Genomic DNA, 16,622 nt, shown 5'->3' on the forward strand with positions numbered 1-16,622 from the left:
CATGTTTTGGAAACATTAAAGCTGAATATTGAATATAATTGTGATTTCTGTGGAATGATGAAGGACACCATTTGTTTTTTTACCTGTATTTATAGTATACTTTTTGGATTGACATACAGAACTTTGTTACAGAACAACAGGCCAGTGGGGCACTTAGAAAAGCAGCAGGCAGGGGCAACTGGTACGGAAGACGAAGATTTAGGTGACCCAGACACAGGCCCAAAACAAGTTAAGATGCCCTTGACCGTTCTGGATTGCAAAACTAAAAATACACACAAGACACAGCAACAGAAGAGTAGAGAGAGACAAGACACAGAGGAATAGGATATTTAACTAGGCAAGCCAGTCAAGAACAAATTGTTATTTAAATGACGGTCTACACCGGCCAAACCCGGACGACGCTAGGCCAATTGTGCAACACTCAATCACAGCCAGTTGTGATACAGCCTGGATTCAAACCAGAGTGTCTGTAGTGACACCTCTGAAACTGAGCTGCAGTGCCTTAGACCGCTGCGCCACTCAGGATATGATGGAAAAAGACACCAGACAAGACACAGAGACAGCAACAGAAGAATAGGATATGATGGAAAGAGACACCATACAAGACACAGAGACAGCAACAGAAGAATAGGATATGATGGAAAGAGACACCAGACAAGACACAGAGACAACAACAGAAGAATAGGATATGATGGAAAGAGACACCAGACAAGACACATTTTTTTTTAAATACAATGTAACAAATAATCTATCTCTGATTTTAATTATAGCTCAGAACTATGTGTGAAAACGCCTTTAGAAATGCCAAGGCCGATTTCTGGCCCCAGTCCGGCCCTGGTATGTTCAAAGGTGTGCGCTCCTATGCCTGTGTTTAGACACGCAGCCCAACAATTATGACCTTTTTTTCACAAATTGGTCTTTGTTCCAATCAGATCTGATGTGAAAAGATCTGATGTGACAGTTCAAAAGACCCCCAAAAATCTGAATCGGGCTGCCTGACTGGGAGAGGTGACTATATTTTGAACAGGCAGGTGTCTGAGTTTGCTCATGGGGACGCTGAACAGTGCCAGGAAGACACTACCTGTTAGTTATATTGTCAGGAATGCCTGCTTAGGGTTTTCAGTGTTTCTACATTCTTTTTGTTCATATTTGTAAATATTTTTGCCAATTTTGCTTAATTTTGTATCACCTTTTATTTCATCAACCTTCACATCAATTTCCCTCCTTTCATTTTGCCTCCTACTGTGTCATGCATGCCCTTTTCACAGAGCTATTGAATCAATGTAACTTCTCTCTCGCTCTTTAAAAATGTCTCTCTCATAGCACGTTTGTCCCAACAACCATATTTAGGCCTAGGTAACATTATTTATCTTCGTGCTCCAAAATTCCCAAATAATTGTAGGCTTACTTTTAAACTTGAGCTTCACCTAATAGCCCCACCCCTGGAGAAAGTGAGTAATCCTTTCAGCAAACATTCCTGCAGTCTGCAATCATCATAACAAACACCTTGTTAGGCAGTGGCCAGCACTCAGCACTTCACTGACTGGAGAACTCCACAAACCAATCTAGTACTGCAGAAGCTGTTTTATCTTCAAGCCATAAAATACTATGTTTTGCTTTGCATATCATAGCTCGCTCTTGGTAAGAAGAAGTCCTTACAACATGAGTCTCACATGCTGCCTGGGAAAATCATCTTGGCTGTGTTATACCTTAGTAAATGTTACCAGACCATTGTGGATGTGACTGATTGGAGGTTATTGGATTTGAAGAAGATACAGTAGTTAGGTAATTTAATGGTGCTGCTACCCATCACAGGAAGAGGGCAGTAAAACCAGATTGTAGAAGGAGGCTGTCTTGGCTTCACTGGCCTGCTGGTCTAGATTATGTCTAATCTCCTCTTTCCATCATGCCATCCCCTTTCCTTCCCTCTCTTTCTGCCTCTTTCCCTCTTTCTCTTGCCTCGTTTACACCATGCCCAAAGGTGACTTTCGTGATCTAATCAATAAGGTTTGACGTGCCTACACCCATAATTAAAATGTGTCTTATCCGTCAGCTGTGACCTCATTGTGACCAGATTATCTGATGCCTCCCTATACACAAATGATTTGACAGACATTCTTTCAAAATAATATGAATGTATTTATTTTAAGACTATTACTGATGCCATAAGTCAATAGTGCTTACTCTCAATGATTTTAGAGGTCATGATAATGATTTAAATGGTTTGACCATCCAGGTCTGTTTACACTTGATTGATATCCGGACACAATGCGTGACTGACTACCTCTGGAGTTAGTCAGGAAGTCACAATCAGACCACAATGTGTCTTTTAATCATTTACTCCTGTCTAAAAATGTGGGCACAATCAGAATGTGGACAAGATCAGGACAAAGGGCTGCATGTCAGCACCATATATAAACGGGGCTTCTCTCTCTCTCTCTCTCTCTCTCTCTCTCTCTCTCTCTTTCTTTCTCTCAGCCTCTCTCTAACCCTGTTTCTGCATTTCTCTACCTCTCTCCCCATCTCTCTCACAAATCTGCTTATCTCTCATGTCTCTTCCTCTTTACCTTCGTCCTCTCTTTCACCTCCCGCTCTCCATGGCTCTCTTTTAGTCTACGTGTGTATCCAGCAGACTCCTCCTCCCTCAGTCCCAGCCTTGCTTCTTTCTCTGCTGCTGTCTTAGGCTGAAGCCTGTCCTGAACTCGTCTGAGCTCCACTCATCAGAGATCACTCTACGACCAGGGTGTATCTGCCAGGCCACACAGACACACAAAAAACAACAGGTAAGATGGGACCATCTTCAACATCTACGGGCTACTGTAACCACTGCTTTCATGATGTATAGAATACAGTTACAGAACACAGATAACACATTCAAAACTTTTATTCCTATCCGGGACTGCACATTTTCTGCTTTTTCACTTTCAAAGCCTGAAGTGTGGGTTTGTGAGCAGTGAGTGTATTCTGAAACTTTTTCATACTGCTGAGTTTCTGCCAAGAGTATAACTTTGAGAACTGTATCTATGTGAGTTTGAAGGGTAGATCATATATGTTGCTCTAAAAACAGCATTTTAAGAGTTTCCTGAGAATCTGCAGGAAAGAAGTCTCAGAACTCAGGATGTGATATGATGAGTAACTTTCGTGTAGAGTATTGTACTGTATGTACAATACAGATGTAAGATCTTAATTTGATCACACTATAGTTGCTGAGAATATTTCTGCACAACAGGAAATGCAAACGTGTAGTGTATTCAAGGTTTTCCACTTAAATATTTCAGACTTGATTTACCCTAATGACAAATGTACCATTAATTATAATCCACATAATATTGTACATTTCCTATTGCTGCAGGATCGCTTTCCTGCTGTAGCAAACTGGCTCAAATTAGGATACTACATCTGTATGTCGCAAGACCAGCTTCCGATGCAATGTGTTGATCAAAATGATCTCTGTTTCTCAGTACTCAAGTTTCACTCTTAACCCTTTATACAGGAAAACTGATGTTGCAATAAATTATCTTGTTATTGTGGTAACCAGACAATTAGTGTGATAGAGGTGATGTCGGATAATACTCTAAATTGTCACATGCAGTTGTTTACAATAGACATTTTTCAGCATTCGAATTGTTCTATTGCATTAATTTCTGTTATGTTATGCCTGCCCGGGTCGGTGACTGTTTAAGGCCATGAAGTGGCTACTAACATGGGGGTGTAATTAAAAAAATGAAATGCAGACCATTTCCTGTTTACCCAAATGGCAGATTAGAGCCTGTATGTGTGACATCATAGGATTCATATTTCAACAAGATGGAGTCGAGTACAATACACTCAACAGCAATGTATTATTTAAATTCAGCAGTAGTTCTCTATTTAAAGCACAGGAGGTTGGTGGCACCTTATTTGGGAAGGACAGGCTTGCGTTGATGGCTGGAACAGAATTGGTGGAATGGTATCAAATACATCAAACCCATGGTTTCCATGTGTTTGATTCAGTTCCATTTGCTCCGTTCTGGCCATTATTATGAGCCGTCCTCCCTTCAGCTGATACAATGAGTGTTCTGTATGAGTGGCCTGGAACCTCCCTAGCAGTTGTTAAATATCAGGAGGAACTTTGCATTTCCTGATAAAAGAGAATAAAGTACTGTAGTCAAGCCCTGCAGCAGTTTTGACTCAGAAGGAGTACGCTATAAAAATAGAGTAGCACAATCAATATTTAAACTCCCAGTAATGTATTGGGTAAATCACCAAGGTTTATTGTGAAGGCACCGTGTGATGCTGAAACGTTGGTGATTCACTCAATAAATTACTGGGAGTTTGACACGTGTGCTCCCTCTCCGGCCTATAGGTCATCAGACTGCTCATTATCCCACACAGCTGTCACCATCGGCAAGCGCACCAGCGCCTCATGACACTCACCTGGACTCCATCACCTCCTTGATTACCTACCTTATACATGTCAATCCCTTTGGTTCCTTCCCCAGTTGTTCTTGTTTCGGTTTCCTGTGTGATGTTTGTGGTTTGTATTGCGTTTTGTTCATTGATTAAATCACTCACTCCCTGAACTTTATTTTTCATAGTTTATTCACTGTTAGTCAGCACCTACTGTATACACAAAATCATTTTCTCTGGGTGTGCGCCAGCTCATGCTTTTTTATTTAACTCAGAGGAGTTCATTTTCTGAGTAAATTCCTAAGATACTACACATTTAGAAAGGGTCTCTACAATGGATAACCAGGCTCTGTTGTGTAAATACTGTATGTTCACTCATTTGAAGAGTTCTTGATCACCTGACCAGAAAAGCCCTGGGCCCTAGGTACCGATAATGGGTTTGCACACAGTTTTTTTGTGGTTAAATCACAAGGTCTGTAGGTCTCCTCCCATCCAATGCGTGTCAGGGACTGTAGATATACACTTCATTTCTATGTCAGGTTCTATTCCCATTGAGTGAGTGTCAAAACACAGGAAGTACAAACCTGCTGCTCTTCTTCTATGTCTGGAACTAAGTCTCCACTGTGACTCCGCAGGATGCCTTTGGGAGGAGGAAATAAGTGCGGCTGCTGCCGGAAGACGGTGTACTTTGCTGAGGAAGTGCAGTGTGAAGGGAAATTTTTCCACAAGTGCTGCTTTCTGTGCAGTAAGTGAACAGAGTGACGTCCTCCCGTTCTTTCATAAACCACACTGTGACTACCAATGCACCAATTACTCTGAGCTGATATTCAGAGCTCAGGGTGGAATGTGAAGTATTCTGGTACCGAGAGAGGAAGCAGAGCATCCAAACATTCTCGGTTCTCATTTGTGTGCCCTTATTTGGAGAGAGAGAAATGGATGTGTCACAGGACTTGTAGCCCTTCTATGGGAGAAAAGGTACACAGCATGTGTTTGTGTGAGCTAACGAAGCTCATCTCTCACCCACAGAGTCAGAAGATCAAATGTTAACGAACACAGACTGTGGTGGTCACAGTGTCATTTCAATGTCATAAAAGGACTGAAACAAACTGCAAGGTCTGTTTACCTGCAAAATGACCTAAGATTGTTAGTGTTGCACTGTAGTGTCTAAACTGCTGGTGTTGCTGCCGATATGGCACAGCATTGACCACTTTAAGGCCAAGCACAGTCCAAAACTTGATTTACCTGTGTTTTAAATATATTTGGAATAAAAAGCTGTTTGAAATGACCACCTGCCATTTCTGCTTGTTATGGTGAGATGGAGTTTCATCCTGCCTAGTTACATCACCAGGTGGTAAATTAGTTATGTAACCTTTATTTAATGACAGCTTAGCAGGGAACAGTTGGTTAACTGCCTTGTTCAGGGGCAGAACAACAGATGTTTACCTTGTCAGCTTTCGGTTACTGGCCCACCGCTCTAACCACTTGGCTGCCTGCCTCCCCAGGAAAAGATAAACGGTTGAGTTTCATGTCATTTGAAACCTTACAAACACACTGTCAGAAATTATTCAGGTTGTTAGTAAATTATACTTGAAAATATATTTATATTGCCATAAATGTAGTTGTCATCTTTTCTTGAATATAATTAGTACTCGTCCAACCAACCCCCCCAACCCCCAAAAATGTATTCAATATAAGATAAAAGTGTCATCTAAATAACTAATATATATAATACAAATTATATTTGTGTTTTAAAACAACTAGAAGGAAAATTGTTTCACTTACTAAATTTTCATATTTCCCATAAATGTGAGAATTTGCTCTGTTATCAGAGGATTGTGGGTATTTTTTACTTTACGATACTTTTACACAATGTTGTAAGGATGTTTTGAAGAATGAAAACCACATTTATATATTAGTATTAAAAATGTGTTGTGCTATAAGGTTTAATGGATCATCATGAAAGGATATAAAAACCATTGAACAAATTGACGTTCAATGATGAGACCACCCATTCTCACAATTAGTAAGTTCATGCGTTCCACTCTTGACAGAGCCAAGTACATCAAGCTACAATGTTTGCAGCTTTATCTCCAGTTAGTGCATGTTGGAATGAGCACTGCGCTCAACAATTCCTGCTAAAGTGGATGAAAATGTCAAGCTATGAAATACATAAAGCCTTGTTTAACACTAAGACACGATCAATGAAAGTAACTAATCAAATATGTATTCAGACATTCATCGCGGTACCTATAGATGCATGTTAGCACTAATGCTAATGCTAAAAATGATTTGCAATTCTTCTTCTCATAATGCACTGATTGTACTTACATTGTACTTTTATTTTTTTATTTAACCTTTATTTAACCAGGTAGGCTAGTTGAGAACAAGTTCTCATTTGCAACTGCGACCTGGCCAAGATAAAGCATAGCAGTGTGAACAGACAACAACACAGAGTTACACATGGAGATAGTTCCTACATGATAGTGATTTGCTTTGTTATCCAACTGATCTTGTGTTATTTCTGTCATAGTTTGAACCCTGTTCATTGCTGCTCTAAGCTATATTTCTAATTATATTACCTCCTACTCTACTCTTAGTGGCATGCAAGAAGAACCTGGACAGCACAACAGTGACCTGTCATGTGGATGAGATCTACTGCAAGTCCTGCTACGGCAAGAAGTATGGGCCAAAAGGCTATGGCTTTGGCGGAGGAGCAGGCACCCTGAGCATGGACACGGGGGCACATCTTGGAATCAGACCTGAAGAGTAAGGAAGGAATCTCAGAGAGTTTAATATTGTATACACTCTATACGAGGAGTGTATTCATTACGTCAATTCTGTTGTAAAACGTTTCTTAAGCAAAAGCAAATGGAATGAGACTGGAAGGGACCTGCCTGAATTTGTCCAACAGAAACTCTTGTTTTGGTAGTGTTTGGATTAATGATTACACCCCAGGGCTTTCACTGCTGATGTTCATCCTTCCCTTCTAATCAGACCAGGGAAACCAGGTGAGTGGAATCTGGTCAGTGACATAGGTCTACCAGGGAGGTCTACCAGGGAGGTCTACCAGGGAAAAAACAGCAGTACTACAGACATCAAAGCCTGAATATGTAGAGTAATCATACCAACCTGTCTTGTCATCCACAGGCCAGCAGCCCACTGTCCCACCAACAACCCCAACGCCTCCAAGTTGGCCACCAAGTTTGGCAGTTCAGACGTGTGCCCGCGCTGTGCCAAGGCTGTGTACTCTGCCGAGAAGGTGCTCGGAGGTGGAAATGTAAGTCTGAGTTTTGGGCTAATCAGGTTGTTTTGAGAGGAAGTAGCTCATAATCTTGCCAACTCAAAACCCTGCTTCTACTAAACGTTGTATATAGTATGTAAAAGTACTAAATTACTACATGTATCTTTGGCTTTAGAGTTCATGTCAACTGAAATAGATGCAGGGGGATTTGCTGTCTGTGTTCTAATACAGAACAACACTTACTTCTCCTTATCTCTCTCCTTCAGTCCTGGCACAAGAGCTGCTTCCGCTGTGCCAAATGCGGCAAGGGGCTGGAGTCAACCACTGTGGCCGACAAAGATGGAGAAATCTACTGCAAAGGTGTGTATACTCTATCCATGTAAAACAAATGTGTACAATAAATAGCAAAGACACAATTGCCTAAATGCATTCAATTAACATGAGACATGAGTTAACATGAGAATTTCACATACAGTAGTGCATGTAAATACTCTGTTCTGAACTTCTACTTGTTTTAGAATTATTGATAAACACATGTGTAGACAACTCGTGGATTGCCTAGCTAAATAAATTCACAAAAACGGAATGTAAATATACTGGAGAAAAAGCAAAACTTTAGCATCTGTTATAAATGTATATGCCTTTGTATGTAAATACATTCTTATATAAAGTTCATCACCTTTTCATCCACAGCATGTTATGCCAAATCCTTTGGTCCGAAGGGCTTTGGGTTCGGCCAGGGGGCAGGGGCTCTGGCACATGCTCAGTAGAGCTATGGCCTCATCTGATAGACACCTAGACATTTGGACTGCAAATCCCAGGATTCCCAAATCAACCTCTATTAAATACTGCCATTTCACTACTGCTTCAGTCACAGAGGCTCAACAGCAACACACAGTGCACAGCTTACCCAAATGCTTATCTTGCCAGAAGAGTAAGTTGCTGATGTTTTCTATCTAACCTCTGGTATTGATGAGGTTAATACTCTGCATGAGAAATGTTTCCTAACCACTATGAGAAAGAAAAAAGGACTTATTAGCCTGTTAAGTTTGACCTAATAAACTCCATTCACAAGAGCGTTCCTTTTAGAATTTTGAATGTACACAAAGTGAGTCAGTGATATGTACAGTCAGATGGACACACCCTGGTTTTGTAGAGTTGTTTGGCTGTTGGCGAGTTTACTTAACAGAGCAAATTATCAGCGGCAGAATGAAAGAACAAAGTCATCATGTACAATTATTGTCCAAGGCTATAAATTCTGGAGAAAACTGGCACTGATATTATCCTATGATATTTACAACACAGTGGATGTGCTGTATCAAAAACTGTGCACATTTAAACACCAAATAAAAAAAACTAATAGAAAAAAACATTGTATTTAATTAAATTATGGTAATGTGAGGAAATGATGTGTTTGAGACATGACAGCAGCACATTTGGAAACAAACTAACCCAATTGAAACAACCTGCCAGGGTGTTCCTTGCAGGGGTGCAACTTTGGTTTTAGAGGTGGGGGGAAGACATAATATACACTGCTCAAAAAAATAAAGGGAACACTAAAATAACACATCCTAGATCTGAATGAATGAAATATTCTTATTAAATATTTTTTTCTTTACATAGTTGAATGTGCTGACAACAAAATCACACAAAAATTATCAATGGAAATCAAATTTATCAACCCATGGAGGTCTGGATTTGGAGCTCAAAATTGAAAACCACATAATTTCCACTTTCTGTAATGTCTAAACGTCAAAATTTGCTCAACAGCATGTGGCCTCCATGTGCCTGTATGACCTCCCCAATGCCTGGGCATGCTCCTGATGAGGTGGCGTATGGTCACCTGAGGGATCTCCTCCCAGTTTGAGTCTGTGGTGCAACGCCACGACCATGCACCACAGACTGTCCAGGAGTTGGCGAATGGAGTTACATGATGTCCCAGATGTTCAGTTTTCAGGTCTGGGGAACGGGCGGGCCAGTCCATAGCATATTTCCTTTGCAGGAACTGTGACACACTGAAGCCATATGAGGTCTAGCATTGTCCAGATTGGAGGAATCCAGGGCCAAACAGCATATGGTCTCACAAGGGGTCTGAGGATCTCATCTCGGTCCTAATGGCAGTCAGGCAACCTGGTGGAGGGCTGCCCCACCCCACAACATGACTGACACCGCCAAACTGGTCATGCTGGAGGATATGCAGGCAGCAGAACTCTCCAGGTCCAGGTCACATCTGTCACATGTGCTCAGTGTGAACCTGCTTTCATCTGTGAAGAGCACAGGGCGCCAGTGGCGAATTTGCCAATCTTGGTGTTCTCTGGCAAATGCCAAACATCCTGCATGGTGTTGGGCTGTAAAGCCCAACCCCCACCTGTGGACGTCGGGCCCTCATACCACCCTCTTGGAGTCTGTTTCTGACAGTTTGAGCAGACACATGCACATTTGTGGCCTTCTGGAGGTCATTTTGCAGGGCTCTGGCAGTGCTCCTCCTGCTCCTCCTTGCACAAAGGGGGAGGTAGTGGTCCCGCTGCTGGGTTGTTGCCCTCCTATGGCCTCCTCCACGTCTCCTGATGTACTGACCTGTCTCCTGGTAGCACCTCCATGCTCTGGACACTACGCTAACAGACACAGCAAACCTTCTTGCCACAGCTCGCATTGATGTTCCATCCTGGATGAGCTGCACTACCTGAGCCACTTGTGTGGGTTGTATACTACTGTATACTACTACTACTTGTGTGGGTCTCATGCTACCACTAGAGTGAAAGCACCGCCAGCTTTCAAAAGTGTCCAAAAACATCAGCCAGGAAGCATAGGAACTGAGAAGTGGTCTGTGATCACCACCTGCAGAACCACTCCTTTATTGGGGGTGTCTTGCTAATTGCCTATAATTTCCATCTGTTGTCTATTCCGTTTGCACAACAGCATGTGAAATTTATTGCCAATCAGTGTTGCTTCCTAAGTGGACAGTTTGATTTCACAGAAGTGTGATTGACTTGGAGTTACATTATGTTGTTTAAGTGTTCCCTTTATTTTTTTCAGCAGTGTATATATATATATTTTATCCAGATGGATAAACACTCCAAACAGCCTACGCGACCATGCATGGTCCTTAAGCACAGCCCTGGTACTGCCCTCTCCCGGGGGTTGGCACACTGGGCAGCTGGAATGGGGGTATGGGTAGGACTGGCAGGTGGCCAATCTGTCTTTTGTATCTCCATACAAAACTATGCCATGCACATGCCATCTCATCTCAACGGCCAGTAGGTGGCATGTGACCTGGCTACTGGGATGTTAATTAGTGTTTGTATACAAACTGCTGCTCACACACATGCTGGTATGGAATCAGGAAGCAACCGTGATGAGAGTCAACCAGGTAGTAGTGTTTTTACAGTATACAAAATTATTCTGTATTTTATTTGATGTTTGTTAGTTACTAGATCTATTTTCACCCGCTGCAGAATGCCACAAGAGGGCACTAGAGAATTCCATTGTTACAAGAAAAGAAAAACATTTGGACACAATGTTGCTGTTTCAGTTTTACAGCTGAACAGCAGGTCTTGCATCTCACACTGAACTCTCCCATCCATACTGACAGAGTTAGATACAATAGCAACAAAAAAAAATTAACTGATCCTCCTGCCATAGATAGGTGGGAATTCACTGATCCTGCTGCCATATATAAGTGGGAATTAACTGATCCTGCTGCCATATATACATTTGAATTAACTGATCCTGCTGCCATTTATAAGTGGGAAGTAACTGATCCTCCTGCCATACGGGGTGGGAATTAACTGATCCTCCTGCCATATATAAATGAGAATTAACTGATCCTGCTGCCATATAGAAGTGAGAATTAACTGATCCTGCTGCCATTTATAAGTGGGAAGTAACTGATCCTCCTGCCATATAGAAGTGGGAATTAACTGATCCTGCTGCCATATAGAAGTGGGAATTAACTGATCCTGCTGCCATATAGAAGTGTGAATTAACTGATCCTCCTGCCATATATAAGTGTGAATTAACTGATCCTCCTGCCATATATAAGTGTGAATTAACTGATCCTCCTGCCATATATAAGTGTGAATTAACTGATCCTCCTGCCATAAAGAAGTGTGAATTAACTGATCCTGCTGCCATATAGAAGTGGGAATTAACTGATCCTCCTGCCATATATAAGTGGGAATTAACTGATCCTCCTGCCATATATACGTGGGAATTAACTGATCCTCCTGCCATATAGAAGTGGGAATTAACTGATCCTCCTGCCATATATAAGTGGGAATTAACTGATCCTCCTGCCATATATAAGTGGGAATTAACTGATCCTCCTGCCATATAGAAGTGGGAATTAACTGATCCTCCTGCCATATATAAGTGGGAATTAACTGATCCTGCTGCCATATATAAGTGGGAATTAACTGATACTCCTGCCATATATAAGTGTGAATTAATTGATCCTCCTGCCATATATAAGTGGGAATTAACTGATCCTCCTGCCATATATAAGTGGGAATTAACTGATCCTCCTGCCATTTATAAGTGGGAATTAACTGATCCTCCTGCCATATATAAGTGGGAATTAACTGATCCTCCTGCCATTTATATAGTGAATGGGAATTAACTGATCCACCTGTCATATATTAAATAAGTGGGAATAAACTGATCCTTCTGACATATATAACTGATCATGCTGCCATTTACAAGTGGGGATTAAAATGAACTGTCATGCCATCCATCAGTAGTTCTCAAGTGTCACATCACAACTGACAATCTTCCTATTGTACCAACAGGTAACCATAAATGTGATATACTTGCTTCGGTAAAACTTTATTTGTGTAGTCCACATGTCAAACTCATTCCACAGAGTTCCGAGTGTCTGCGGGTATTCGCTCCTTCCTTGTACTTGATTGATGAATTAAGATCACTAATTAGAAAGGAACTCCCCTCATCTGGTTGTCTAGGTTTTAATTGAAAGGAAAAACCAAAAACCTGCAAACACACGGCCCTCCGTTGAATGGTTTTGAAAGCTCTGGTATTGCCCAACTGCAGGTGCTCTCCAGCAAAGTTTTCCAACCCTGTTCCTGGAGCGCTACCAGGATGGTAGGTTTTTGCTCCAACCCTAATCTAGCACACCTGATTCTAATAATTAGCTGGTTGATGAGCTGTTGGATTGAAAACTTCAGGAAGGTAGCTCTACAGGAACAGGTTTGGATTGAAAACTTCAGGAAGGTAGCTCTCCAGGAACAGGTTTGGATTGAAAACTTCAGGAAGGTAGCTCTCCAGGAACAGGTTTGGATTGAAAACTTCAGGAAGGTAGCTCTCCAGGAACAGGTTTGGATTGAAAACTTCAGGAAGGTAGCTCTCCAGGAACAGGTTTGGATTGAAAACATTCAGGAGGTTCTCTCTCCAGGAACAGGTTTGGATTGAAAACATTCAGGAGGTTCTCTCTCCAGGAACAGGTTTGGATTGAAAACCTTCAGGAGGTTCTCTCTACAGGAACAGGTTTGGATTGAAAACATTCAGGAGGTTCTCTCTCCAGGAACAGGTTTGGATTGAAAACATTCAGGAGGTTCTCTCTCCAGGAACAGGTTTGGATTGAAAACATTCAGGAGGTTCTCTCTCCAGGAACAGGTTTGGATTGAAAACATTCAGGAGGTTCTCTCTCCAGGAACAGGTTTGGATTGAAAACCTTCAGGAGGTTCTCTCTCTAGGAACAGGTTTGGATTGAAAACCTTCAGGAGGTTCTCTCTCTAGGAACAGGTTTGGATTGAAAACATTCAGGAGGTTCTCTCTCCAGGAACAGGTTTGGATTGAAAACCTTCAGGAGGTTTCTCTCAGGAACAGGTTTGGATTGAAAACCTTCAGGAGGTTCTCTCTCCAGGAACAGGTTTGGATTGAAAACATTCAGGAGGTTCTCTCTAGGAACAGGTTTGGATTGAAAACATTCAGGAGGTTCTCTCTCCAGGAACAGGTTTGGATTGAAAACATTCAGGAGGTTCTCTCTCCAGGAACAGGTTTGGATTGAAAACATTCAGGAGGTTCTCTCTCCAGGAACAGGTTTGGATTGAAAACATTCAGGAGGTTCTCTCTCCAGGAACAGGTTTGGATTGAAAACATTCAGGAGGTTCTCTCTCTAGGAACAGGTTTGGATTGAAAACCTTCAGGAGGTTCTCTCTCCAGGAACAGGTTTGGATTGAAAACATTCAGGAGGTTCTCTCTCTAGGAACAGGTTTGGATTGAAAACATTCAGGAGGTTCTCTCTCCAGGAACAGGTTTGGATTGAAAACATTCAGGAGGTTATCTCTCGAGGAACAGGTTTGGATTGAAAACATTCAGGAGGTTCTCTCTCCAGGAACAGGTTTGGATTGAAAACATTCAGGAGGTTCTCTCTCTAGGAACAGGTTTGGATTGAAAACCTTCAGGAGGTTCTCTCTCTAGGAACAGGTTTGGATTGAAAACATTCAGGAACATTCTAGGAACAGGTTTGGATTGAAAACCTTCAGGAGGTTCTCTCTCTAGGAACAGGTTTGGATTGAAAAAACCTTCAGGAGGTTTGGATTCATTCTCTCTAGGAACAGGTTTGGATTGAAAACATTCAGGAGGTTCTCTCTAGGAACAGGTTTGGATTGGAACAGGTTTGGATTGAAAACATTCAGGAGGTTCTCTCTCCAGGAACAGGTTTGGATTGAAAACATTCAGGAGGTTCTCTCTCCAGGAACAGGTTTGGATTGAAAACATTCAGGAGGTTCTCTCTCCAGGAACAGGTTTGGATTGAAAACATTCAGGAGGTTCTCTCTCTAGGAACAGGTTTGGATTGAAAACATTCAGGAGGTTCTCTCTCTAGGAACAGGTTTGGATTGAAAACATTCAGGAGGTTCTCTCTACAGGAACAGGTTTGGATTGAAAACATTCAGGAGGTTCTCTCTCCAGGAACAGGTTTGGATTGAAAACATTCAGGAGGTTCTCTCTCCAGGAACAGGTTTGGATTGAAAACATTCAGGAGGTTCTCTCTCTAGGAACAGGTTTGGATTGAAAACCTTCAGGAGGTTCTCTCTCCAGGAACAGGTTTGGATTGAAAACATTCAGGAGGTTCTCTCTCTAGGAACAGGTTTGGATTGAAAACATTCAGGAGGTTCTCTCTACAGGAACAGGTTTGGATTGAAAACCTTCAAGAGGTTCTCTCTCTAGGAACAGGTTTGGATTGAAAACATTCAGGAGGTTCTCTCTCCAGGAACAGGTTTGGATTGAAAACATTCAGGAGGTTCTCTCTCCAGGAACAGGTTTGGGTTGAAAACCTTCAGGAGGTTCTCTCTACAGGAACAGGTTTGGATTGAAAACCTTCAGGAGGTTCTCTCTACAGGAACAGGTTTGGATTGAAAACATTCAGGAGGTTCTCTCTCTAGGAACAGGTTTGGATTGAAAACATTCAGGAGGTTCTCTCTCCAGGAACAGGTTTGGATTGAAAACATTCAGGAGGTTATCTCTCGAGGAACAGGTTTGGATTGAAAACATTCAGGAGGTTCTCTCTCCAGGAACAGGTTTGGATTGAAAACATTCAGGAGGTTCTCTCTCTAGGAACAGGTTTGGATTGAAAACCTTCAGGAGGTTCTCTCTCTAGGAACAGGTTTGGATTGAAAACATTCAGGAGGTTCTCTCTCTAGGAACAGGTTTGGATTGAAAACCTTCAGGAGGTTCTCTCTCTAGGAACAGGTTTGGATTGAAAACCTTCAGGAGGTTCTCTCTCTAGGAACAGGTTTGGATTGAAAACATTCAGGAGGTTCTCTCTCTAGGAACAGGTTTGGATTGAAAACATTCAGGAGGTTCTCTCTCTAGGAACAGGTTTGGATTGAAAACATTCAGGAGGTTCTCTCTCCAGGAACAGGTTTGGATTGAAAACCTTCAGGAGGTTCTCTCTCCAGGAACAGGTTTGGATTGAAAACATTCAGGAGGTTCTCTCTCTAGGAACAGGTTTGGATTGAAAACATTCAGGAGGTTCTCTCTCCAGGAACAGGTTTGGATTGAAAACATTCAGGAGGTTCTCTCTCCAGGAACAGGTTTGGATTGAAAACATTCAGGAGGTTCTCTCTACAGGAACAGGTTTGGATTGAAAACATTCAGGAGGTTCTCTCTCCAGGAACAGGTTTGGATTGAAAACATTCAGGAGGTTCTCTCTCCAGGAACAGGTTTGGATTGAAAACATTCAGGAGGTTCTCTCTCCAGGAACAGGTTTGGATTGAAAACCTTCAGGAGGTTCTCTCTCTAGGAACAGGTTTGGATTGAAAACCTTCAGGAGGTTCTCTCTCCAGGAACAGGTTTGGATTGAAAACATTCAGGAGGTTCTCTCTCTAGGAACAGGTTTGGATTGAAAACATTCAGGAGGTTCTCTCTCTAGGAACAGGTTTGGATTGAAAACATTCAGGAGGTTCTCTCTACAGGAACAGGTTTGGATTGAAAACATTCAGGAGGTTCTCTCTCCAGGAACAGGTTTGGATTGAAAACATTCAGGAGGTTCTCTCTCCAGGAACAGGTTTGGATTGAAAACATTCAGGAGGTTCTCTCTCTAGGAACAGGTTTGGATTGAAAACCTTCAGGAGGTTCTCTCTCCAGGAACAGGTTTGGATTGAAAACATTCAGGAGGTTCTCTCTCCAGGAACAGGTTTGGATTGAAAACATTCAGGAGGTTCTCTCTCCAGGAACAGGTTTGGATTGAAAACATTCAGGAGGTTCTCTCTCTAGGAACAGGTTTGGATTGAAAACATTCAGGAGGTTCTCTCTCCAGGAACAGGTTTGGATTGAAAACATTCAGGAGGTTCTCTCTCTAGGAACAGGTTTGGATTGAAAACCTTCAGGAGGTTCTCTCTCTAGGAACAGGTTTGGATTGAAAACATTCAGGAGGTTCTCTCTCTAGGAACAGGTTTGGATTGAAAACCTTCAGGAGGTTCTCTCTCTAGGAACAGGTTTGGATTGAAAACCTTCAGGAGGTTCTCTCTCTAGG

At 42.0% G+C, this 16,622-nt stretch overlaps 1 protein-coding gene across 1 annotated transcript; it reads left to right on the top strand.

The window, feature by feature from the left end:
• The first annotated feature begins 2,480 nt into the window (after positions 1 to 2,480).
• LOC118388235 (cysteine and glycine-rich protein 1-like) lies at positions 2,481 to 9,000 on the top strand. Its single transcript, XM_035777081.2, has 6 exons — positions 2,481 to 2,783; positions 5,025 to 5,134; positions 6,987 to 7,155; positions 7,537 to 7,666; positions 7,897 to 7,990; positions 8,324 to 9,000. The coding sequence occupies exons 2-6, from the start codon at positions 5,026 to 5,028 to the stop codon at positions 8,398 to 8,400; spliced, it is 579 nt and encodes a 192-aa protein (XP_035632974.1). The 5' UTR covers positions 2,481 to 2,783; position 5,025; the 3' UTR covers positions 8,401 to 9,000.
• Positions 9,001 to 16,622: the final 7,622 nt, after the last annotated feature.

Source organism: Oncorhynchus keta, chromosome 10, assembly GCF_023373465.1.
Source record: "Oncorhynchus keta strain PuntledgeMale-10-30-2019 chromosome 10, Oket_V2, whole genome shotgun sequence".
NCBI classification, from domain to species: Eukaryota; Metazoa; Chordata; class Actinopteri; order Salmoniformes; family Salmonidae; genus Oncorhynchus; species Oncorhynchus keta.